The 26,589-nt window shown below is 41.4% G+C and overlaps 1 protein-coding gene and 2 long non-coding RNA genes across 5 annotated transcripts in view; 2 read left to right on the top strand and 1 right to left on the bottom strand.

Annotated features, from left to right (window-relative positions):
• The first annotated feature begins 2,210 nt into the window (after window positions 1–2,210).
• On the top strand, window positions 2,211–9,595 carry LOC138064063 (uncharacterized). Of its 2 annotated transcripts, none has more exons than XR_011137292.1 (3): window positions 2,211–2,339; window positions 6,737–7,378; window positions 9,412–9,595. It is a non-coding gene; the product is annotated as an uncharacterized lncRNA (long non-coding RNA). The 2 variants fall into 2 exon arrangements; XR_011137293.1 differs by lacking the exon at window positions 9,412–9,595 and adding an exon at window positions 7,747–8,724.
• A 6,496-nt stretch (window positions 9,596–16,091) lies between these two features.
• Window positions 16,092–26,589, top strand: part of LOC138064062 (uncharacterized) — a 34,168-nt gene continuing 23,670 nt past the window's right edge. For both annotated transcript variants that reach the window (XR_011137291.1, XR_011137290.1), the window contains exon 1: window positions 16,092–16,224. This is a non-coding gene — a long non-coding RNA (uncharacterized lncRNA). The remainder of the gene's footprint in view (window positions 16,225–26,589) is intronic.
• Window positions 17,314–26,589, bottom strand: part of LOC138064060 (protein limb expression 1) — a 39,415-nt gene continuing 30,139 nt past the window's right edge. Inside the window, exons 4-6 of the mRNA XM_068924866.1 lie at window positions 24,872–24,967; window positions 20,445–20,522; window positions 17,314–19,732 (exon numbers count right to left, since the gene is read on the bottom strand). Coding sequence (XP_068780967.1) covers window positions 19,442–19,732; window positions 20,445–20,522; window positions 24,872–24,967 — 465 coding nt within the window. The 3' untranslated portion in view covers window positions 17,314–19,441. The remainder of the gene's footprint in view (window positions 19,733–20,444; window positions 20,523–24,871; window positions 24,968–26,589) is intronic.

Genomic DNA, 26,589 nt, shown 5'->3' with positions numbered 1-26,589 from the left:
AGGCCTTTCTCACAGGTCGACTCTGTAAGCAAGCCCAGACAGGAGGGGAGAGGGCATGGAGTGGCGTCCTTGCTGTGCTGCAGCCCGTGAAAGATAGGAGGGGAGGCAAGTGTATTGAGCACCGTGGTGCCTCTGGGTGTTTCAGCTGAAGGAGGCCAAATCACGGAGGCCATCTGCTGTGATGGTCGCAGCTCACAAGCATATGAGAGAATATATTTAAAATGAGTTGCAAGTTACAGAAGGAGAGAGAGCGTGTGCACAGTCTTGCGCTGGCAAGTGCTCATCAGACAAGGCTGTGCTGGATTTATTGTCTGGCACAGAGCACAGAAGCAGTAAGGAAACCCTTGCCTGAGTTTTGGGCCTTTTTTTTTTTCCTGAAGCGAAGATGATGACTTCCAGAGCTGTTTGAAGGCATCCCCATCAGGCAAACCAGCTCCCAGTGATGCCAGGGGAAAACTGCATTGGTGCTAGCATTGCACTCAGCCAAATAACATCTGCTTCTGATTACATTGTATTTTACATCTCTGGGAAGGAGGCAGTCTGTTTCATTTCTGGTTTTTTTTTTTTTTTTTGTTCTCCCCTCCCCTTTGTTAATCTGACCCTTTTATGAGATGTGTTTATCTGTAGTCAGTGATGAAGTGAGCTGTAGAAAGAGATTTTTGTCTACTTGTTGTTAGGCTTTTGTTAATTAAACGCCACATGCTGCTGTCCTATAAAGCCGTGCTGTGATGGCAAGGTGCAACAGAGGAGCAAAAACTGAAGTTCCAGTGTTGGGTGTTCTTTTGTTTTTGTTTTTTGGGGTTTTTTTTGCCTTCAGTTTTTTTCCTCTGGCTAATTCTCCTCAGCTGAAAATACAGAGGCTATCGCTGTAAGTTGAGAGAAGGGCTGTACGTGTTGCATCTCTTCTCTTGGCTCCACTCTGGGGCTTTACTGTGCGTTTTTACCCCTTTATTAAAGGAATAAAAAGGATTACTATGTGACTGTTATTCCCCCTCCGTCTCCTGTTTCGGACAGGTACGTTTCTTCTTGCTTGTTTAGGATGGCAGCTCCTTCATGGACTGAGTTTGTAAATGTTCTTAAGAAAACCTTTCATTTTAAAAATCGCTGCATTAGCTGTGAGCGCAACTGCAGAGCTGTTGCGCTGTCGTACGTAGCCCTGGAGAGAGCCCTTGGTTGCTTTGTAGATAGAATTGAGGGATTGCATCCGCTGCTGTCCCTCGGGGCCTCAAAGAGGGACAGAAGCATTAGGAACGTTACAAAAGGCAGCAAGGGAACTCTCAGAATATCCGGAGATGTACATTCATAGGCCCGTTCTAGAAAGAGCTAGGGAAGGAGAACATTTTGAATGAAAACGTCAGTAGAAAAAGGTTTAGGAGCTATAAGCAAAAATCCCCGATATCTCCTGGTATGTTGGATTCTGCCTGTGTCCAGGGCTTTGGAGGCTCATTGTGAAGAGCCAAAATGGCACTGAAGAAGCACTGACTCCACTGTAGACTACGCCTCCTGATGAGAACAACCTACAAGATCCCAAATTTTGGCCAGCTGCCTGGGGCAAACGTGTCATCCTGGTTCATAGTCTGTTAGCCACCTCTCTGCAGATTTTTGAGAAGCTCCAGCGCAGTGCAGTGATCGTCTGCTCCCATTCTGCCAGCCTGGAAACTGCAAGTCCAACAGTTCTCTCTGTCTGGGGCAGTGTGCCAGAAGTAGTTTGTTTCCCTAAATGAATTAAGAAACTAAGAAACGTGCTGTGATGCGACTACTGGAGCTTTCTTTGTGACCAAGGTAAAAAGAATCTTTTATAAAAGGCTCTCCCCCAAAAATCCTTTCAATCTAATAAGGTTATTTGATGTACTCATAAAGAAGTAGGAAAGCAACTGGTGGTGCAGTGCAGTTCACGTGAAGTAGATAATTTTAGTACAAAAGGTAGCTAAGGAAATAATATCACTTTATATTTTTCTAATGAATATTCTTATAAATAGGTCAGTAATTAATACTCACTGGTTAGAGTTTTCATGACCGAGCAACTTTTAAAACAGTTTTGCCAGGTATGGCATGGATTTGTGCAATATATGTTGAATTAATATGCTTGAAACCGATCTATACCAAAAATTACACTATTGTTCTACGTCCTCTGGAGTCGGGTCTGTTTTCTGGGCTTTTGTTTTGTTTATTTGTTTTAATTATCTTATTTTAAAGGATGTGGTCTCTCAAATCTGGATCTGTAATTGAGGTGGGAAAGATTTTGTTAACGGTGCAGCTCTGGAGAATTGGACTTCTTGCATCACTAGGAGAGCTGCGAGATAGAGGTTTTGAGAGAAATGCTTCGGGACCCTGAAGAGGTGAGAATGTTGCCTTTTCCGCTCTCAGTGCGGGTCACACTGGTTTTTGGTGTCTGTTCTCTCTTATGTAAACTGAGCCTGTATTTATTTTGAATTCAATAGAGAAATTTACTTTGGACCTAAAAGCATATCTTGCCACTGAAAAATAGCTTATGCATACACAAATAATATTTATACTTCATCTTCGGCATTTTTAGTGGAATAGTCATGCGTTAACAGGTGGATAGAACAGCATGATTGAAGAGATTTTCTTCTTTGCTCTCTGTAATTTCTCTGAGTGTGTACCAACCATAGCCTAGTGTGTGCAGGCCCCCTAAGTATCGCAAGTACAGCACTTTAAATCCGAGTGTAATAATGTTTGCTTGTATCCATTTGGGTCCTAAGTTGTAGCATTCCTATCTAGGGCAAGGCTGATTGTCTTTGTGCGCAACACAAAAATAAATAAAACAGAAAATAATCAGAGATACTAATGCCTTATCATGGTCAGCCGTGGTGTAAATACGCCTCTGCTCTGGCCTGTGATGTTTTTTTCCTGAGAGTAATGCTGATGCAGATTTTATTGGCAGGGTTCTTTAGAATGCAAAAAACAATCAGCATCTTTTTCAGCAGGAGAGGCTATTTTTTAAGCCAAATGATTGTTTGTTTGTTTGCCTTTCTTTTTGTTGGCCACTTAGGGAACGTAATATTGTGCTATGCTATGGCCTCACTGATATACCTTCCTGAAAGTGGCTTTTCCTGGCCTCCACTGCATTAATGGCAGTTTCTAATGAGAGTCGCTATTCAGCTGCGAATCTGGCGGAGTTAACCACTGTCATGTTCTCAGTTGAAGAGAGAAATGGGCTAATCACAAGTGCTTCTCTACAACAATTCGACACATTTGCCTAATGTAAATAATTTGCAAGGTACTTGGAAGTCCTTTCAGGTGAGGGTACTGGTTCTGTCTAAATGGAGGGTTCAAGAAAAACAAATCTGTATTCACGCAAGAGAGTACGTTCTCCACGATCCTACTATTCCCATGTATACGGCAGGAGATGTCCAGAAAATGAGTTTTGTATCAAGCTGACAGAAGGCATGCTATACGAAACCAGCTAGGTGCTGTGCCCTTCATGGAAAAAGTCTCTGCAGTTGTTATACTACATCACTTCTCCAACCATCTGAAGTAACTATTTCTGAGGACTTTTTGAGTAAATTTTCTGTGAAATATCTCTTATTCCACATGAAAGAAGCCATTGGGAATGAAGCCCACAAGAAAACCATGCCTGAAGCTCAGTCACTCACAGAACTTTTTATTGCCATGCATGATTTATGGATGTGGCTTGGAGTTTTCCTCCTTTGTAGAGTACGTAAAACCTCAGAAATCTCGGCTTCTGAGAGTCCTTAGTTCACCATGCAGCATGTTTGTCAACTTCTAAATTATTTCTGTGGAATACGTTATCCCAACAGGTCAACTGTAAGAGGATGACGAGAGAGAGAAAAGAGTGTTTCTTGGATGTGTTTCAGAACAAACCACGTTGTGACTATAGAAGTTTCTATAACTTGTGCCCGAGGCTATCCATAGCGCGCAACACCGTGAGAAACAAGGTTGTCACTTTGCAGCCATCCAGAGATGTAGGAAAGCTGTTCAGCCTAAGCAGATGACTGTGCTGTGGACTTTCAGTCACATGGGGGTGGTAGGGGAGGAAAGGCTAAATACTCACATTTTTCTTGCTCATTGTTCCTGCTACTGTTTTTTAACAAAAGCTTTAATGCAGAAAGCACTTGGCACTGAGAACAGAATCGAGCTGATGTAGCTAAACCTTAATGAACCTGAATGCCCCTGTCCCTTGTCAGGGGGAGCACTCACTGTGCTAACTATTTTAAAACCCAGTCTACGTTTTGTCATGAAACAGATGAGGCTTAAAGTACATACAGAGAGCATGAGGTTATGATTGCAATATTTCTGTCTCAGCTTCGTGGTAATGAAGTGGGTGTTTTGCTGCAGTTATGAAATATAACTCTGCTTGTTTCTAGAATGTCTGTAGCGATGAGTATTAACGTTTTTGCTATAAACAGACAGACGTGGCCTACTGTTCTGTCAGTAAATGGTCCTCTATCAGAAGCCGGAGGAAAAAGCAGTGGAAATCTTGCGTCATCTTTAGTTTATGTTCACTGATACTCTCATGTTTGCCCAGTCCTCCTACAGCATTCTGCTTACTATTGTAAGGACAAGCTATGGCTAAGAATTGGCTTAGGTATTGATAATTCTTTGTGTGGCGCTCGCACAAGAGAGCGCATCCGTGTGCATTTGGAAAACTGTAGGTGTGGAAGTTTTATGTAAGGCCTTTAAGAAAATGCTGACACAGACAAGCCTTGACCATGTTACCACTAGGAGAAGAATTTGCCTACAGCCTGCCAGTGTTTGTGGCAGCATAAAGGCTTCAGCTGTAGTAAATACACAATAATTGTACAGTAATCAAACTAAATATGTTGGCTCTGTGGTAAAGGCCCTTTGATCCACTCTTGTTGTTCTGACCTAAAGAGTGGCTGCTGCAAATGGTCTGCCAAGGTCAGAATGCCCAGGGTGGTCATACCCTTGAATATCATAAACTAAACCTCTCTTTATTTGTATTACAAACTCCCCATAGGTCAGTCAGCCAGGAACGTTCAGGGGAAGTGCTGAGCTCTATTTCTAGTGATGAATCTTGCAAACTGTTAAAAGTTGGGTTCTGCGAGGCAACTGTTGTTGCGCTGGTTCTCGTTTTTGCGGTACGTTTCCCCAGCAGTTTCTAGAAGGATAAACGATGACTTCAGTTGCTGGAGTTCACTGTCGGTTATGAAGGAATCCAAAGCTTTTTGGGAACTGCCTCAGCATAGTTTTTTACCCATTTTTTGACCTGTACGGATACCTCTTTATAAAGCAAATTAGTACAGGTGTGGTTCTGCTTATTTTTGGAGAATCACATTTTGGTTCACTGCAAGGCAGGCTAAGCTTCCTGTTCTTCATTTCACATTATTGCAGTAAGAGCGTCTTCCGTGTTGCTGGCTGTCTCAGGGCAGAAAACCTCCCCATTTTTGCTTCAGGCAAGTGTGTCTAATAAGACAGCCAGCCAGCATTGCGGACCTAGGGGCTTCTCGCCCAAATGCACTGGAAAGCTAGACAAGAGATACGCAAGCTAACACAACTTGGCGAGTGGAGTTGATTAACGTTTAAACGTGACTCTTTGGGACATGGAAGAGCAATGAATGTGAAAGGAAAGTTTGCAGTAGTTACGCTGGGAGAGCACAAAAGTGCGATACTAAGTGCTTAGTAGAGGTATGATAGAAAGGCAGGAAAATTGTAGCAGAAGCCTGTAACGAAGCTTTACTGCGAAGGAACTGCGTTTGATAAAATGACAGTACAGGATCGTTATCTTCATGTTGCTATCAGTGGCATAATGTCATTTGAAATAATATATGAATAAGTAGGAAATGAGGGACTCTTCACTGCTCCACTTTCAAGCAAATGAAGCTCGAGCTTCTAATTTCTGTCAGTCAAGCTCGGAAGTCCACTAGGTCTTCACCAGGGAATATACTGGAGTTTAAAACACCAGAAGAAGGGCAGAGTTTTTCTGAAGAGCTTTGGCCTACCCCAGAGCCTTAAAGCATTTCCTGTGCTGTGGACATCGTGGCAATTACTAGTTGAAATAAGGCTTTTTTTACCATTCCCCATAGCTCATCTTGTTACGGTAAATTCTGTTTCTTCCACTCAGCAAAGCTTCCTTTTCTTCACTCAGTGCTGTTTTATCAAGAGGGTTGCGACTGGAGCCTGTATGCCTCATAAAGTTACCTAGCAGCTGCAGGGCACAGTAGGAGTAAGAGTACACATTGAAATTTCTTTGTATTTAAATTAAGGACTAAGGTATTAGTAACTGTAAAAGATTAGTGTTAGAGCCAAATTGAAGAGGTTCTTGTCTCTTAATTTTCAGCTGATGGGGCATAGATGTCTAATAACTGCAACATATCTTTTACAGCATTTTCATTGGGCAAGTCCACATTTGCCCCATTGTTTGTAAGACCAGTGACTGACTTAGTTTCTATAGAAATATTGAGCTGATACCAGTTAAAGTTGAATCACATAGTATGCCTAACAAATCTGACACACTGCGGGTAAGAGTAGAAGAGAATTCTCTGCATTTTATTCTGAAAGAATCAGTTCTAGTAGGAAGAGTTTCATTTATTGCCCGTGCTTACTCTGTGTGAAGCCTGTCTGCCGTGAACAGGGGAGATTGCTCTGAGTTGTACTGAGTGCGCTAGATGACAGAGGCAGGTTAACTGCAGACTGGCCATTACTTTAACCCGAATCCTTTCGGTCGATATCGAATGTCTTGGGACAGGTTCACTGTTCTGGAGTCACATAACTTACGGAAGCTTTGTTACAGGTGGAACACAGTCCTATCAGGATCGAAGAGTGTCTGCGTTATTTGTACTACTGGAAAACTAATTGCTTGGCACCCAGTTCCGTCCGGGTTCTGCCTGCTCTGGCCTTCTGCCTGCTGTGTTTGATCACCAACATACTGCACCTAACCGTCTTCAGCACCCAGGGAAGAAAGCAGGAGCTGCGTGTGTGATTTTTGGTGCTAAGCCACCTCCGTATCTGAAATAGTAATACTATAATCATGTTGCTTAGCTTGTTGAAAAGGCCCACAAATTATTCCTGAAACTTGGTAAAGAAAGAGAGCTTAAGAAATGAAGAGACTTAAACTGCTTAACCGATTACTGGAAAAAGTGTGGCATTACAGGAGTGAAACATCAAATGCTAATCCTTTTTCTGACATATATCGTATATAGGCTCATATACAAAAGGAACTGTTGCCCCAAGCTGGTCTGACATTGACATAGTGCTGTTTAGTGAAGCCTTTGAGAATCACGAGGACTACAAGAAAACACTGCTGCATATTTTGGAAGAACTATAAGATTTCTTCAGTTTTTTTTTCATGTGTTGGCAGGTTTTGATCAACGTTATTGCGTTTTCCTGCGTAGCTGCTATTTGCTCCTTACATATATTGTACGACTTTCTCCAGGTGAGTTGTCTCTATCTTTTTAACTCTTTAAAGCACAGCAATATTGGAAGATAAAATGACATATGATATGCTTAGAAAAACATCAAAGATGGCAATAAAGATGGCAATAAATTTCTAATTAGAGATTTGGAAGGTCTTCAAAGGCTCAGTCTTGACAGAGCTCTAGTGGTTCCCTGCTTGCATCACCTTTGTGATCTTTATCTGACTTTTGTAACGTGACTGAATAGAAACGAATGAAACTCAATTCAGCTTTGTTAACGGTAATGCAAAGTGCTGCACTTTCCCTTACTTGCATGAACACGTGTAACTGCTAAACTTAATCTATCCATGGTGTACGCAAGTACATAAACCTCTACATCCTTCTTCAGCAGAGACAAGAATCCCTGGGAAACAGGCCTGAGAGTGAGTCATGGACTCGGTGCCAGTGGCTTTGAAATTTTGGAGCTGTGTGGAAAAAGATGAATAGAGACATGGAGCCGGATGATATGCCTTAAATAGTCCCCCACAGTGACAAGTCCAAAATGCTTATAAACTCTGCTTTTCGAAGGAAGTTGCATATGGTATTTGTATTTAAGGGAAAGCTGGTTGATACTAAATCTTCATCTTGCTTGGTGTCGTTTTGGAAACTGTATCTGCCTACGTCTTCTGCAATTGCAGGCAGAGATATGTGGAAGTCCCTGGCTCTGGAGCAGCCCATGGGAGCGGTGTCCAAGCTGTGTGGACCCTGGGTGACAGGGCAGTTCCAGAACAGCAGCCGCCAGAGGTCTTTCCCAGGACCTCTGGTTTCCTGCCGGGAAGCTGCAGGTCTGAGGGCTCCTGGGGCTCTTTTCTTGCTGATTGGTGTCAGGGGGTCAGCAGGCTGCCCATGCGCAGCTGGCTGGAGTAGGGAGTCTGGAGCACCCTTTGCCTCCTGCTGCATACCAATTGAAAGGTGATTGATAGGATGGGTCTTCTACAGCAAGAAACCAGGCAGAGTCTGAGCCCTCCTTGCGTTGCAGTGGAAGGTGCGTGGAAAGCAAGATGCTACAGATGAATTGATGTTTTCTGAAGGGGAAAACGTTGACAGAAAATTTCTAATTATCTAAGAAGGAAAAAAAAAATCAGTGAAGGGAGAGGGAGAAGGATGTCGAGAACATGAAGTTGGTGCTCTTACGTTTGCCCAGCCCAATAAGGGGCTCCAGCAGTTGTTACTATGACTGTCATCCAAAGTGACGTTTAGTGATCTCTTCTCATTCCTTAGTGGATAACGTTCATATCACAAGAAGTGTAAGCACACTGCCATGTGAGAAGGGTGTTACTGTTCTTCCTCATAGTCATGGAAGACAAACCAGAGCTGGACAGTCACAGAAGACCTAGCAAAGTACCCCTCCACCTCTCTCCAGAAAAGCGTTAGCCAGCGAGTTATGCAAACGATAGGAGCTTAAACAACGGCTATCCTATGTCATACCGTTTTAATGAACAGAAGAGTGATTGGCTTCTCTAGCGACTGTAATCTGGATGTTTTCATAGCTTGTGACTGTCTTTTTCATTCACTCACATCGGTGCTATGTTAAATGTATATATATAATATGTGTTATTTTTCAAAGAAATAGGAAAAGTACTAAGTAACACCTTGTACAGCTCTAAATGTCCAGTTTGTATTACTGATCATATCTGTATTATGGCATTAATGGCAGTGCTTGTCCTGCACGAAACTTGTAGCTGAAAATGGGTTATTCCACGTTTGGAAGAAATTGTTGGTACAGCCCTACTGTGCATTACCTTTGCAAACCCTCCTTTGCAGGGAGATCTGACTTGTATTGACAGGACTGTGCTTTTGCAAGTGTAATTTACGCAGCCCTTCTGTGAACTCAGTTTAGTTCTTACTCCTGTATCCATGGATAGAGGAGTAAGTTTCTACAAAAGCAGCCGCCTTTGGTCAGAAATTCTACTTCTTTCGCAGTCTTGTCTGATGTAGCTATAGCGGAAGACTTTTCAATAGAGGTCTAGTAGGTTGTTCAAATAAGATTTGCTTATTGTGTTTATTTCTACAGAGCAGTTTCCACTTCTGCAGATCTTAGTGGAGTGGGAAATGCAATACCCGAGGCTTTACTGCAGTACCCACGGAGTTCCTGAGTGCAGAACGGGCAGCGTTCAGGAAGAACCGTCAACTAAGAAGAGGTGCAGTTACCCTGTGGAAACGTTAGCTTTTGATTGATTGTTGTCTTAAAAGAAGTAAACCTGGAGTCTGATTTTTGTCAGTTTAAACCAGTACCTTTAATCAGTGATGCAATTCACTTCTGCTCTTGTGGCGTTTTCTCCTATTTTTGCCAAAAAGCATCAAAAGGCAAACATATGGCAAAAGTGCTCCACCCAAAAAAAGAAGAAATTGACTTAGAGTTTCCACTACTGTTACTTCTTTTATTCCAGTATATGTTGCTGTTGTTGATAGAGCTCTTCATAAATCGTGAGCTTAAAAACAAAAGCCCCACCCCCCCCGCCCAACACACACAAAATAGGAGCCAGTATATCCACTGTAGTAAACAACCATGTATTTATTGACTTGAAAAAACAACTTGGTTGACCTGTGGTGAATTTGACCTTGAGCGTATTCCTGTGTCTTTTGAAAGTGGTAGACAGTTGATCGGGTTTCTTGTTTTTGAGAGGGACCGACACAATAAAAGGTGTCGTGGTTCAGGGGTGGTGTTTAATAATGCTTATTTTAGGATAATGATGCAGAAAAGGACATGATTCTCCTTCCAGTTTCATTTTGAGTGCAAGAAGGATCCTGGTCACTTATCTGATATCATGTCCTCCTGTGATATTCTAGGGCCTGCTCTACCATCAGGTACAGGCAGAAATGTTATCAATATATGATCGCCTGTGACCGTTCATGCCCTTCCTGTAACTGCATGAATCATATAATATTTCCGCAGACTGCAGATTATGGGATTTCAGCCTTGATGGTGATAATATTCTGCTTTGGGAAAAAAAATACTATGTTTACAGTCCACAAGTTACGAAGTAATACTAATAATGAGTAAACTGATTTATCCAGTACAAAATCAGCACAATATAAAAGCAACCCCCAAACACCTAGGTTACCCTGTTTACATAATATGCTATCTACAAGTTTGCTGTACAGGTCACTTGTATAGCTAGTTTCATCCCATGCTGTTAAGCTGTTCCTCCTACTTTTTTTTTTTTTTCTTAAACCAGTTCCGATGTGGAAGAACCATCAAACTGTGAGATCTTTTTGAGCTGTTTAATTTTAAAAAGTACATCTAACCAATACGTGTCCAGTTTTTGCAGTTGAAAGTATGAATCTTAGGCTTCTGTACTCCCTAGTAGGCAAGTGGAAACAGCACAGTTTCTGTAGTGTGTGTTCATGCAGTTAAAATTGTGTGTGTCACATTAGTGTTTATGGGCACATATTAAAAAAGATTTCTTGCTAGTGGTTGTGGACTGAGGTGTAAAATAGTATTGTCAGATCATTCATGTTTGTAACTTGGAAACATGGGTTAAATCCTGTATGTTCAAAGTGCAGAATCAATACGACCTGAAGGAGACAGTCTTAAAGTATTTTGTGTGGACAAAGTGGCCTTTGCATAGTAATCATGTATAGAAAAATAAAAGTATTTAGGTACTGTATTTGTCTAATGACATTACTGGATTTTTTAGACTTTTGTATTTATTACGTCACATCTGCAGTGATTTCAATTTTGGGGAAGTTCTCTTTTAACTTTTGGCATTTAAACGTATTGTACAGTTCTTCTGAAGCTTCGTTTTTTGTAATACTGGAGTAAAAAAAGAAGGAAGAAGCAATGGCTGCTGTCTTATCTCTGTTGTTGTTAACAGGTTTAAAGCAGCGTTTTTGCTGTGAGGTCTGCCTCTGTGATGACACTTAAAATGCAGCTGTACAGCATGTCCCTGCTGCAGTACCGGAGTGAGTTTGTCAAGGCATCCCCAGTGAGAGTGAAGGGCCCCGATTTGTTTGGTTAAGCGCTGGTGGGGGACTTTTTTTGATAAACCAACAGAACAACATGTGTCGTTAACAGCTGACTGTCTCTCTAGGGTTTCTCTCTAGCTTTTGACTTTCCTGTGTTAAAGTTTACAATGGTGAGTTTTGTGCCATGGATTTTACGCAAGTGCAGTACGTGCTTGTATCATATTTCCATGCTACATCTTCATGGCTGTTTTACATCTAGACGAGAATGTGATACGATTATAGTGTCCCCCACTGAGAGGAGTTGGGGGAGAAGTGGAGAAAGTACTGCACAGCTGTGTTGGTGCCATTAACATTTAGGCTTGACAAAGTTGGTTATTACAGTTAGTTATTTAGTGGTGTTTTGGACTGAGCATCCCTTTTCTCTGAGGCCAGAATTAACAATTCTGTGACAGTGGAGGTTCTGGATAGCTTCTCCAAAGCCTTACAGTGAAATAGAGTATGAATAGAAGTGTATAGCAAATACAGCTGAATAAGCCAGGCTTTTCAAATAAGTAACTTTTTAATTATTACTCAGAAACATTAAGGTAGTTAGAGAGGACTGTGTGCATCCTGCAAGTCGGGAGGATTTTGAAATGCGTCAGTTGCACCTGGGAGGTCTGCGTTCTATTTTTATGGCTATTCTAATCTTCCTATGTGATCATGTGCAAATCGTGCAACACTACTTGTAGAATGAGTATATAATAATGATGCAGATCCTGTGAAGATATCTGTAGTGCATGGTGCATTGCAGCTATATCAAGTGAAAGAGGGTTTATCTGTTATCCTTCATTCACCAATGAACGTGGTTCCTTATTTGGGAAGGGCACTGGATAGTATTGACTTAGGAAATAACTTATAATGCACAGCGTGGAGGAAATGCATCTTTTCTTTCCTCCTTTTCCTCTCTCAGCTGTCTGTAGCGGTGTTAAAAATAGGCGTTCACGGCTGCTGTGTGCTATTTAGAGGCAATAGTTCAGCACAGACAGCGGATCCCAAACTGAATAAAAGTGAAGCACGTCATCCTGGTACAAGCTCTGTCCTCGCAAGCTTCAGGCTGGGATGTGTAAAGTGTTGTGGGTTAGACACAGAAGATATGTATCCTGTATACTGTAGTGGTAAGGCTTCAGCCGGAGTACTCTGTTCAGTTTGTGCTGCCCCGCTCGATGAGTCTTTGTGTTCCTTGGAATAACAAGAACGATCAGAGGCTTGCAAGGAAAGAGTGAGGGAACTGATTTTGTGACATCTGGTGAGGACCAAGTGGAGAGATGTGATAACAGTTTTGAAATATGCTAGAAGAAGGGAATAGCTCTCTTCTACATCTGCTAGGGATAGGATGAGAAGTAACAGGCTGAAATTGCAAAAAGGTTGAGATGTTGGGGGAAAGGATGTAAGGAGAGTTATATTTCGGTATATATTGTCTAGAAAGCTGTGGAATCTGTCAGGATGCTTTACACACAGTTTAGTTTGTCTAGGGGCAGAATTTAGCTGTCCTCTCTGGACCTCTTCCAGCCTGTATTCTTTAAATACTGGGGGTTCTACCCGCCTCCCCACCGCATAGACTTGCAATGCAAATTTCAATCTGAATTCACATTCTCTTGGGAAAATGAGGTGATTCAGATACAAACTGTTGGTTTCAAGTTCTCTTGCTTTGTCTAGTCACAAATAGTAGCGCAAGGATTAGACTATCCACCTCCGAAATGAGAGGCTGACGCATTATAAGGTGTGCTGAAATTTTCATTTTCCACACCCCAAGGGAATCCTAACCCCTGGAATCTTTTGCAGAAATCAGTTTCTTCTTTATGAACAGTTCAGCTTTGTAGAAATAGTTAAATATTTAGTGGTGCAGAAAGTGATGCCTCTTTTTTTCCCCTTGACTAAAACAATTCATAGCCCCAGTGTTCATTGATGTTGCGGGCAGCGGGTGTCAAGGCAATTTTGACCGCATCTGTTAGCAGTGACTTGTAATCCTGTACTGGGTGAAGCACCCAGACTTTGCGGCCTTCCTTCTCTTTTTGGAGCTAAGTAGTATTTTCCAAAGAAGAAAGTAAGTCATTGTCACATTCCCAGCCGGTTCCATTGGTAGTTTCTGGAACCCGGAGAAGTTGCACTGGAGAACATCAGGAGTTTTTTTTTTCCACATAGTAAGTTATATCGTGTGTCTGACTTACCACGTTTGTGCTCTGGAGGTGAGGTTTCCGATCACCTTGTAAAGCAGTAGAGGAGTTGAGGGCAAAACTTAACACGTTTGAAAACGGAACTTGACTGCTTTATGATTATATGATGTGATGCCTACAGTAACAGTTTTGCCAGCACGTGCCTGTCTGGGTCTCTACTGCAGGCAGGTTTTTCTCTGTTGTGCAGAATAAAATAACATCATTGTTATTTCAGTTTAACATCAAGGGATGACTGGAATAATGCTTGCAATGGCTAATATCAGCATGAAAGAACGAAGCTAACTTTTTCCTGCTACTTACTGTTTATTTTTCTTGCATGCTGTTTGTAAGAATTTCCTGTGTTCACTTTGTAGTGAGCTAAGTCAGTATTCTGTATATTTAGGTTTCGCAGGCTTCCTTGTTATGCTGTGGAGCTCGCTCGTCACAGTCAACATCTGGCAGCTGGCTGGGAAAGCTGTATTTTTATTTTTTTGCAGGGGATGAGCGCTGTTCTGAAATTTCTGGCTAGATATTCTGAAATATGCATCATTTGGCACAGACGTTACTGATTCAGCTGTACCATATTCAGAAAAGTGATTGAGAAGCAACCCAGGTAACAGTGTGACAGTCTCTTTCGCAAGCAGATTCATAATAAGAGCACGGATGCACACAGTGGGGTTATACTTTCTCCCTTCTTTGGATCTTGAGGTGAAAAAAAATGGTATAACGTGAAGAAAGAAAACAAATTTCCATTAAGACATGAACCACGTCCTTTTGAAAAAAGGGCAGGAAGTTCCCTCCAAAGATTGTCATCAAGAACATTCTTGTTGTGTTAAGCATCTGCACGCAGATGCTTCTTTCGAAGACTAATTTCATCTTAGTGCACGTAAAGCACGAAGCACTTGCCCATTTAAAGGGCAAGTATTCTGAAACTGTGCTAGTTGATCAGCAAGTGAACGAAACAAGAACAGTCTTTCCACCTATCTTACCAACTAGTGGAAAAACCTCATCACAAAGGAGACTGCCAGAAGGTGGAGGAGGGTGGCTGGGTATTCTGAAGTTTGCAGGGGGGAATCTCATTCTTCTGTGCCTCCGTTTGCAGAAAACTTGCATACCTCAGGAGACCTGTTGCGGAATACACTGTAAAGTGTTGTTGCAATGATTTGTAGGCAAGTTACATACTTCGCATGTAGTATTGCCAAAAATTCAGCTGAGAATCACAAATGTGTGAAACTCTGTTTGCACGTCCCTGTGTTGTACCTACAACATAGAGAGGTAAAGGTAGGTAGAGAGGTAGATAACAACATAGAGAGGTAAAGGTAGGTAGAGAGGTAGATATAGATGTGTAATACAGCTGTATATCGTATCCTGTCTTCCACAGTGAATTCCTAGTCCTTGAGGAGGATAGCTAGTTTTTTCCAGCTGTATGAATAATTGGAACAATATGTGAGTTAACTCATTTATTACTCGTTTAAACCCTCTTCCCTTATCCTGACTTGCACATTGTTGCGCAACATCTTGTAACAGGTTTTAATATCTGTACTGCTATTATGGCAACAATGATTCCATATATTTTTGACCTCTTAATATGCAGAGCTCTTATTTCTCTGAGGCTGGTGGTCCAGTAGTATTGTCAACATTCCTCTAACGTACATGCTTTTTTTTTCCATCAGCACAGCAACTTTTTATAGCTGTCGTAAAAGTGTGCTGTGAACCCAGATGCTCTCCTGCTTACAGGAAAAAAAATCCTGTTTTTTGCATCTGTATTATCTATTTAAAAGGTATAATTTACTTTGTCCTACCTGTGACTTGCAAGAAGTATCGTGCTGGCAATCCAAGTCATAGAGAAGCCGCAAATGAACATAATACATATGTATTGAGGGGAGAGCTAAAATTGTATGTGCACGATACAGCAAAAGCCAATGTCTTATTTTTTGCCACCAGGGTACTTTGATGCAAGGTGGAAAAATCTCGTTTACTATATCACCCTAAAGCTCTGCTATAAGTTAGAGATTATTACAGCACGTATATACAAAGAGGATAGGAGTACTGATGAGTTACTTACCTTTTTTCATTCATCTATTCCTTTAGATTAGGAAATATCATGACTAGAAAGAAACAAATGATTCTAAAACCAGAAGGACGTGGAAAATGAAGATATCCTCTGCTCCAGGTTTTGTGATTCAGTGTATTGTCAGATTCTCTCTGAGTTTTGGTTTCATTGAGGTGAGATCATCAGTCTTGTGGGCTGTTTCCCTTAGGAAGAGGGAGAGTTGTGGATGACACTAATGAACTTCTTTCTCAGTAGAGGTAGAAAAACCTCTGTTTCCAAAGGTCATGTCTAACGCGTTCTGAAGTTTGGCCGTTTTTCGTTCTGCCGCAGAAGTTACCGTTTACTGTCGGTATTGGTCTGACTGAGGTATACTGAAACCAGAGCTAAGCTTTAAGATGCGGTAAATTGCGTCATCTCACCCTGAGTAATAATATTTACCCTAATTTTCTTTATTTTCCCCTCTAAGGCCACTTGTCTTGGATCCTGCAAATCCAAGTTTTACTGTGTGCAAGCAGTGCCTGGGATGAAGTTGCTCAGGTGGCAAAGCAGAGCTTCCTTAAGCCTCTCTTTCATGCTGTGAAGACAAAAGAGGCCTGGGCTTTCACAAACATCTGGTAAAATACCATCTCTGATTATACGTTCTGGCAGAACCTTCGCTACTGATTTTGTCGAGGTAAATGATACAAGACTTCTGATAGGAGTGAGCATCTCGGGTCAAGGGGTTCTTGTTTTCTCTGTCTACCAATTTATGTAGCAAACAACTGTTGTCATCGCTTCTGAATTAACTGGACGCAATTCACTGTGTTCATGGAGTCAAATCTCCCGCTACAACTTTATCCCTCTGTGATGGAAAAAGCTGAAAGACGTACTTACTGTTCTGTCCTCAGGTAGCTCAAGAGTTCAGGCAGAAGAGCAGAGAGGGCAACATTTCATAGGCCTCTTTTGACACACTAGAGTAGCCTTTACTTCCCAGCTCCCTTGAGCAGGAATTGAATTCTATAAAATGTTGAAGCATCGTTTACTTAGGCGTCCCACTGAAAGAACAATGTGGTTGCACAGTAAGATGACTATATATCTACCTAACGTTTGGCAAACCACTGTGTTGTGGTATGTAAATATTGGGAGGGTGTCCAATAGACTGTCGCTCAATACATCCCTTCCAGAACTTAGACAGGTCTGTATCTCCTGAGTGTAAGATCAAAGTAAAGCTTGAAATGTACTGAGGAAATAAATGATGTAAGCAGACGCTGTCTGTGCTCCAAATAGGCAATAGCGGGTTTCAACTTGTAACAATAGACGGTTTGTGTACTGGCACAGTGTAGGCTGTTAGAGATAGAATACGAAATTCCCATCAGAAAGCGCTTAGGCGTTTTGCTGGAATGGCAGCGCCTGCAAAGTTACCTCTAACAATAGGAGGAGCAGCTTGGAGCGCGCGCAGCCCAGAAAGACTTATGTGCTCCTGGGTGTCTGAACGTAGTCAGTGCTGACCAGACCCAGGCCATAAGGTAGAAATGTGATGGAGAGGGACAGGAGTGGGGAGAGAAGAGAATGGAAAGGCGAAGGAGGACAGTCCTCGTTGGCACGAAATGAAGCGCTGAGTCCGGCCAAAGGTAGTTTCTCCTTAGCCTAAAGAATTCATGGAGGTCTAGGATTTGGCCTCTATTTAGTTTGTCTATGCTTTCCAGGTTTGATAGCTGTGTAAATCCTTGCAGTGGAAGTAGCTAATAGGAAAAGTAAAGTGTGAACACTGAAATAAGTATCAGTTGGTCCATTGTGGTAAGACTTGTTTATTTCTGCATCTCATCAACAAACCAAAAAATCAAAGCAATCCAAGTTATTCTAGTTCTCTGTCGTCTGCTATTTTAAATATTTTAGATACCACATTGACGGGAGTCAACCCCCTACCTAAATTACTCAGCATAAATGCACAGGGAAGTATATACAACTTCTTGGTGGTGTATAAAAATTATTTTCATTTTGTTGTTATATATTTGAAATGTCCTGAACAAAGGGCATTTTACAGTGACCCAAGCAAAGTTTTAAAAGTTAGGAAAAAAAAAAATCAGAATTTTGTATTTTCTGGTATGCAGGTCAAGATCCCACCTTTTTTACACCCATTTTTCATCCAAAATAACAATGTTTAAGAGGAATTTCTGTTCTTGGGACGCCTTCTATATTTGATTCCTGCCAATAAAGTGAGCGCCTTCCTCAGTGGGATGAAATAAGTAAAGAATCCCAAACTCTTCAAGTCCATGCCACTATCAGGTTACTGAAAAGGCTGCTTTCTTTTCTTTCCTTCTGTGGAAGCTCCATGTTCAATAGGCCAGCACCACCACCAACGAAAACAGTAGTGGTTGTTTGTCTGCCAAGTGAAGTGGCTCCTTCAAAAATAAACCTCCAAAAATTTCCAAAACTGTGTGCTCCCTCTGCCTTTTTTTTTTTTTTCCCCCCCCCCAGCTGCGGTTACTGTAGGTGGGCTACAGTACTCTAAGGGTGACTTGGCTCTCCCTCTCTGCGAAGCCTGAACCCTGGCCAAGCATCACACATCCTTCATCAGAGAGCTCAGCTATCTCTCTCTGGAGTGAGGCTGCGTCCCACAGCAGTGGGCTGCAATTACCAGTGGTGTGGATGATTTTGCAGCAGGATCATTCCTGCTGACCGGTTCCCATGTCTCTTTATTTCAGAATAGTGACATAGCTGGGCCCATACTTGTGCTAGAGACTAAAATGAACTCTCTTCACCTCTTCCTCCTCTGTCTGAAGTCTCTCTCTTTTATGCTGAAATTCATGACGTTTGAAGGTATATTTTAATGATGTTAGGAATTACTGCTGAGGTCACTGAGATGATTTAAACTACAGCTCTGCCAGGTCTCCGTTCTTCTTGCAGAAGCTACTACAGAGCAGAAGAATCAGGAGGAAATGTGTCCACGTTCATTGTCTGGCTTCTTACTTAGCACATGTTTGCCTTCATCAGCAGCTAAAATAGCAGGCTGACAAGCGTATGTGTGCGCCTCATACAGGCACATGCTGCTGACTCTGCTCCTGGGGTGGTAACTTCTGGCAGAAGAATTGGACTGACGGGGTGGGGGAAGGGAAGATCTTAAAGCTCAGTAGCTATTTGCTTCAGTGCATGTGAATCACTGTTCTCTGAAAGGGAAGAAAAAGAGAAACTCTCCTGGTGAGAGATCTTGCTTGACAGCAGAATCAGAGCGTGGCAGTTTTCCAAAGTCATAAAAGAAGCTATTACCACATGGCATCTGTTATTCGTACTAGGCAGAACACAGTCCATCTAATAATTTTCCTAATTTATGCCCTTAAAACTTCACAATGTCTTGTTTGACTTCAGCCGAGATTGAAACAGGTGAAACCTGGAACACTAATTGCGTGGTGCAGCTTTTTTGCTTAGAAGACTATTCCTGCCCTTGAATAAACAGACTAAATGAATTTCAGCCATAGCACCTGCTAGCGCTGCCAGGAGGAAGCATAGGTGCTGTGAAGGAGTTTGGGAGTAAAAAGATACCAGTGCCTAATGTTTTATCTTTTACTGCTAATAGTCTGTAGGTTTTTGATTATAGCTTTTACATTTTTGTCAAGGAAAATGTGCACAGTCTTTGTGCAGAACAACACTTCAATCTCCAGATGACCATGAAAGTTTTCTGCAGTTTGTTTGCCTTTAAGATTTATGTATAGCATAGTATCAGTACTTCATTGACCCGAAGAGTTTCTCTCCATTAAAATGAAAAGTTGAAAAAAAAAAAAAAAAAAAAAGATGTCAGTGCTTCTAGATACCGAAATTAAAACAGCCAGTGAAAAGAATGTTACCAAGTTATGCATGTGGTCTTTTCAACAGAGAAAAATATGCATGTTATAGTTCAATGTCAAACACCTTCTTCAAGGTTTGTGGTAGCCACGCAGGGCCAAGCTCATTTGATCATCCTGTGAGGAAGAGGTAACTTGATCACTGTAGATCTGACTCAGTGCTAAGCTCAATATTTCTTTCTTTTCTTTGTAAAACCTCAATTCCTGCCCAGCTTTCCTGGCTTCCTCCAGTTCTCTAAGCGCCACTTGCAGCTCTTGAGAAATAATTCCTGGAGATTCTTGCTCCTTCATAATCCAGTCGAGGGCCATGTGACTTCTCATCCTTCCATCTAAGGAATACTGGGAGTAGTAGGAAATTACTTCCTATTATTCGGGAAAGTGACAACAGACATAGAAGTTAGTAACGTACGCTGTTTTGCCTTTGCTTTGTATTTTACTAAACAGCTGCTGGCAGAACCGTTCCGCTCTGAGCAAAAATTACTGAACAACCCTGCCATAACATTCTGTATGTCTTTCAAACACTGCCCACTGAAAGGGGATTAAATGCCCGTCCGATACTGAATTGCTTTATAAGAGGTTTACAAGGTTAAGCTATAATTAAATACATCTTCTGCCTATGAAGATTTCTCTTTAAGAGAAGCAATAATTTAAATGCTGAAAGTGATTTTCTTCCCTCTGAACAACTGAGAATGCATAAATTATCTGTGGAATGTAATACAGCACATAGCCTAATTTAAGAAGTTAAAATATCTTGAAATTGTTCAACCTAGTACATTTCCAAATGTTTTCACAAAACCGGAAGGCAAAAATGCTGTGGCTACAGTTTTGCTCAAGTGAATTTTCTGCTTGTGTCTTGGTAGATAGAATTGAGGAATAGTCTGGGCCTCCTGCGATGATAGCAAGAGATAAATGCAGAAAACATAAATCTGTTTCAAAACTTAGCTTTATCCAAAGTCCAGTATCAATTAAAAGAAGACCAAATTCATTCAGAACTTCCAAAAAATTCTTGGAGTATTTTAACCCCAGGCAGTTAACCACTCACACGCACCGCCAAGTTTTTGATGTGGTGTCTTACCTGCCGGGAACACTTTGTTTCACGTAGGGCTTTAAGGCTCCCATTCCAGTGCAAAAGCTGAAAGATGATCATCAGCTCCTGAAAAATCAGAGCATGCTGGTTACCGATCGAAATCTTCAAAAACCACACCTTTGCTCTTAAAGGAAAAAAATACAGGGCAGATTTGGTGTTTAAAGGTGATGACATAAAGAAACAAAATTGATCCTAATCACATTAAGAGGTATAATGAAAGGCATATGGCCAGCCGGCTGGAAGCTAGTATTTCCCCTTTCAAAGCAAATAGAAAATGCGTGACTACTGAATAAATAGTCATATTCTCAATGATAGAAGTTTAAGATTGATTTGTAAAGAAGCCTTTATTGGCCATTAGATGGCCATTGCAACCTTATCTGCAGTCACAGTGATCGGGTATTAGAGCTCTCCGAGAACGCGACGCTAACGTCCGAAACACTTGCAAACTCTTAGTGACCAGGCTGAATATTTTTTCTGTCTTTCTGCATATTGCTAGTATGGCAGAGTTTAAATTACTTGCTTTCTATCCTTCAGTGAGAAATCTGCGTAGCACAAAAACTGGGTTTGGTCCACTAGCGATGATAATCTGAAATTAATCTGAAATCCTTGCCCCAAATCATTACTATATCGGTTTCGGTAATTTCAAAACTTTGAATTGTGTAGGGCAATAGTCACAAAAAGAAAGTCATCCGCTAAGTTAGGTAACTATCTTTACACACACAAATGGATCCACATATTGATGGCTGCTATCTCACAGACCATTCCTCTAATAGGATGTTAGTTTTGGGGCAGGTATCCAGTGGCCATAAGCAAAATTATTACCGATTATCAAGGTATTTGGTTTTATTTAAATGCAGCTGAAGCTGTCAGGTTATCTTCTCTAAGTAGTTAGGACTTCTGTGGAACACAAGATGATCAACTGGTTCAACTGAAATGTGGTTGATGCATTTTAATGGGTCAGTAGATACCTTTACGTGACGCTGTGCATTTTGCACTGAACTAGATCCTTGTCTGGATGTTTATTACATTTGGAATACCTCCAAGTGCAGCTGAGATGGAAATTTGTTCTCATCCTGCAACATTTTGGACTTCTAGAGTTTTCCTGTTCTAAAATGGAAATGTTTCTAAAATCATCCTGTTTGCATGATGCCGAGGTCCTGTGGAGGTTTTGGATGGATGCTAATGGCAAGTGGGGAGAGCTGGAGAGGAGAGGCATAGAGCCTCTGAAGCTGTATACACCTGTGCTAAACCGGACTGCTACCTACTCAGGCCCTGTTAAATCCACACCTGTCCAGCTATTAAGCTATAGAGTCGGTGTCTGACTGTCAGAGGGCCCGTAACTTTTACTCTTTGAATTGTAGAGAGTGAAAGAGAGAAAGATAAAGACTAATCCAGTGGGCCACAGGGATTTTTGTAGTCGGCGATGCAGTTCAAACCCTTGCTCCAAAGTGGGCAGAATAAAGACTGAATCTTAGCCTCTCTCATCTCAGGTCCGTTTGCTGTTCTTTTTTGACCCAAAACGTTGGCCTGCAGCTGTTTTCTTGCATCTAGCACGTTGCTGTTGAGCGTATTGGGAATCTTTTGGCAAAGCAGAGGTCAGAGGGATTCCCTGAGGCATCTGAGAAAATGATCTCTATTGCATTGCATAAAAAACATAGGCCTTTACTCATATTGTAAGAACTAGTTTGCTTGTCCAGGTGTTAAACTAGATTCCTCAGTTCCCGTTCTTTTCATGAACCTTTAGCTGGTAAGCTTTGTCATCAGCTTGGCTGCCTTACTCTTTTCAGCTTGTGAGGGAGACCGCATGTGCAATACAATGAATTCTTTCTCCTTTAGATGGCAAAATATAGGAGATGGATCAAGTGGCCTGCTAAGGAGAGTAAGAACTTGCACTGAGTAATTCTGTTTGCTGCCTGAAATGGTGAGATTCTGCAACGTGCTTACTAGCCCTAACAGATAGTACAGCCCTCTTCTGTGGTATGTATACAGCAGTACTCCACTCACAGTATGTATCCTAATAGATCAGTGGATGAAATGAGGATGAGGTGTCACCTTAAGAACTTCCTTTTATCACAGGTAAAGATTTTGTACCAGAAATGTTGTGACTGAAGTAGTTAGTAACCCAATATCTGACCTGTATCCACCACTTGTTGTATACCTCTTAGCTTTTCCCCTTCCTTCACCTCAAAAAAGCCCAAAACAACACACAAACCCAAAGCAAAAGCTCCCCAAACCATGGGGTGACTCATCTCTAACAAGAGAAGGAAGCCCAAAGGGTGTGCTACATGATTGGAGGCTTCAAGCTAAAGAGTGTGGTAGGTTTTGCTTGGGCTTCAAAAGCACTGTTGTCTCATGCTACATTCCTTTGCATTTGGTTCTTGATCATTCAATATTCGTATTTAAAAAGAAAAAAAACAACAAACATTGTGTTTGTTTTTAAATTAAATGCCCTAACATTTGCATTTCAAAAGAACAGATGATAATATATAGCTTATCACAGGGAAATCTGCAATATCCTGTGTGTAAGTAGTTCCCACCCTCCCCCTTCAATGTCTCTTTGGTTATGCAGTGGGAAATCACGATTTTCGTGATTCTTAGTTAGTATTTAGCCTGGCAATTGCTCCCTTTGCAATTTGTAATGTTTCCTTTTGCTCCTGCAACAGCACGTGGGCCGGACCCTGAAACAGATGAAAATCATCTTAGAAAATCAGTAATTCAGAGAAAGTAGCATAAACTCCCTCAGTCCCTGTTCTGATTTTCCCATGTGTGAAAACCTGTTACCTTCGTTCTCATTTACCATTGGCTTTTAACAGGTTTTCAGTGGATATCGATCTTTCCCCTCAGGAAGGCTTCTCACTCATTTGTAATGGTAGTACTTCAGGGATTCTGAGCTAACTACTAAGTCCTCTTGGTTTACTTGTTAAAGTGAAGAGGAAAGGTCTTCAAGTTTTAAGTGGGATATTTCAGTTAAGGGATGGATTTGCAAACGTCTTTTCTTTTACAGATGCCTCTGCCCCCAGGCCTGAGAGTCCTAGTCTGTTAAATGTTTCTGCATTTTGAGAGTGTTCTTTCTCAACGCCTGATTTCTAGGGTTTTGGTTTCCTTCCGTGGATGAAGTGCGTCTTGGGTTCAGAAAGAGGGATGAGGTCAGACAAGGACCGAAAGGACAAAACTTAGGCCGTGGCGGCAATCGTGAAAGTTTGTCATTGCCAATACAGTATCATTAATTATGGTACTGAATAAATACGACAGCTTTTTCACTGATGCCATCATCCCTGTCTCTTCTTTTAGTATGTTAGACATATGCCACTCTTATCAGGGACCGCTCTGAACTCGGCCAAAACGCCTAGGCTCTGGAAACATGCAGTTGAAAATGGGCATGTTCTAGGAGTACACGGATTACGTTCCCGAAATTGCTTCCCCTTTCCACTCATTTGATGGCCACGTGCTGCTTGCGCCAGTAAGGCGAAGCAGAATGCTTCCAATAACATAGCACCTACTTCCAGTTAACTTCTGTTACTCATTAACAAAAACCGAAACCCTGTGCTATACTGCAGGCTATTTGAGATTTATGTGACATCACTCCAATTCACACTTCATCAAATGGAAGAAAAGCAAACTGACTCAGAAATATGTGGGTCTATTTTGGTACCTGTATGAAAAAGTTGTTTATGGATGAAGGTTTTAAATATGACTGGGTTATTTAGAAAGCTGTAAACAAACAGCTGCCTGGAGATTTCATTAGTGCCTCAATATATCAGTTGCCTGAAGGGATGACTCAAACTTCTTTCAATTGGAGTGAAATTTCGAAAAGAATCTGACAGAGTGCCAGAGGTGGTCACCGTCCTGCCAGGATGACCTGCGTTACAAGAAGAATGTTTGTCCTTAAACCTATTCCCTTGGATACTGTGTGGTAATTTATACACCTGTGTTCAGTACCGTGTTTTAGACTTTCGTTGAAATACCAGAACAGGAAGTCATACTCTCTCTAGGATGCAACAGTCCAATGTAAGATTATTCTCCGCAGTATTTTTTCCAATAATGTAGATTTAGCTTGATATTTTTCATTAGGAATTGGAATCAAAGAGGCAAATCTGTTTTATCAAATGGTCATTTCAGTGCAGCGCTGTGGAGAGCGTGTTTGAGCGGGTCTAAATAGTCAGGAGGGAAAGCAGCTGTATCAGTTTTCTGACACTGTGGTTACACAATGTCACCGTTTTACTTATTATTATTGTGGAGTTGAGAAGTTAGCCTTTAATCACTCACTTATGATCGTAATCTAGTTTCCTCTCATTCTGCATCATCACAGCATTCTCACTGCTTTCCTCAAATACCACAATTTCTGTTAGACATTAATCATGAAAATAAGTTACTTCATTCACAAGTGAATAAAGCAGGAGCTTTATTCCTTATACCTGAAATTCCAGCATTGTCTTTCCAATGTTAGACTCCAGCATGTAGTGATAGGCTCCAATACTAGTGCTTGGGTCATCGGCGTCCTTTAAGTTACCCTTAAGGAAGAAAGAAGACCATGTAAATAGAGTGGGAGTGGTTGGCTTATGATATGTGGTATTTCTTACAGTTATGAACATGTTCTAGTACTGCGAACCTGAGTCATTTTTAATGCCCCTCTCTTGCTTTCTTTCCCCCCAGCAAAGAGTTTGGGAGTCAGTTTTTGGCAGTCACAGCTACCTTGACAGTTATTCATTTTACCAACCTTTTGTGTACCATCTGATTACTGTGAATTGGCTATGACAACCAACAAACTTTGATTTCTTTATCCTTAAATATTGGTCTAAAAAAAATCAATATCTTTATGAGGCCTTAAACTTCGTGGTGCCTTACGATGTTTGTGGGTCTTCCTAGAGTGATGGAAAATAAGAATGCTGAGTTGCTAATGAGTTGTTGAAATGAGTTGTTTCCAGTTGTACTGGAAAGGAGTTACAGAATAAACTAAAAATGCTTTCATCTCTTAATTTTTACATTTCAGTAAGCATTGAGTAGTCTTGCCTGAGTCTCTTAGCTGGCCCCCACGCAGCTCCTTCTGACATATTTGTAGCTGGTTTATCTGATGTACCCTTCATCTTATGGTCTAAGCGCTCTCTTTTCTATCTAGCCGTATTTTTCAACTTATTTTTTCAGTTTCATTAGATGAATCAGTGAATTGAGAGAGGCATTTCTAACTTGGTGTTTGCTGTGATTCAGGTATGCTCTGAAGTATCTCAGCACTGGCACACACTGGAAATAAGAGATCCTCTTTCACCTATCCCAGCAAAAGAGGAGGTGGAGTAGAAAGAAAGTGTAATCCCAGCAGTGGTGTATCAGAGATGACAGAGAAGGCAGGAGGAGGTCTCTGGTCAGCCCCAGAAAGTATTTGGTAGTTGTAGAATGATTAGAGGTATTTTCTACCCCTAAAAAGAATGCCATTATTTTAAAGAAGACACACGCTTATGGGAGAAAAAGGGCAATTTGGGATTTCCAGTTTCTCTACAAAAAAGAAAAATTACGGAGGCGATGTATCTGATCGTTCTGGAGTTCTGACAAAAGTTTCTGCCAGGTGTAAAGACAGGAAGAAAGTATAAGGTTGGTGGAAGGAGTGCAGAGGAGGAAAGAAAGGGAAAATTAATCTGTCCAGACTTGTTTATCCCTCCTCAGTCAAAAAAAAAAAAAAAAAAAAAACCAACCCTCCCCGTTTTTTTACAGCTCTAACTTAAATTGACTGTAGTGGGCGTACAAAGACCGGACTGGAATTTTGAAGCTATACTTAGCTTTTCTTATGAGTCAGAGCAGCATCGCTCCCGAGCACTTCTGAATTCAGCTGAGAGAGATTGATGGCTGAGAAGTATAAAATATTTCCCTGTTAATGCCCTGCTGCCCTTTAGCTGATCTTCAGTATCCCAGTGCTCTAATGATAGAAGAGTCTCTCTCCTGCCTTCAGGCTTTACTAATCTCTGAAGTACTGTTGCTCCCTCCGAGCAGGGAGGTTGGACTAGATGATCTCCAGAGGTCCCTTCCAACCTAAACGATTCTGTGATTCTGTGATTATCACCATAGTGCCTAAATGCTGACTGTGCAGGTTTTGCGTCTCGTGAAGTGTATCTGTGGTAATGAGCACGTTTTATAAAGTGCACTT

The sequence above is a fragment of the Struthio camelus genome, chromosome W (genome assembly GCF_040807025.1).
Source record: "Struthio camelus isolate bStrCam1 chromosome W, bStrCam1.hap1, whole genome shotgun sequence".
In the NCBI taxonomy this organism is placed as follows: Eukaryota; Metazoa; Chordata; class Aves; order Struthioniformes; family Struthionidae; genus Struthio; species Struthio camelus.
This window is presented reverse-complemented; position numbering and strand designations above follow the sequence as displayed.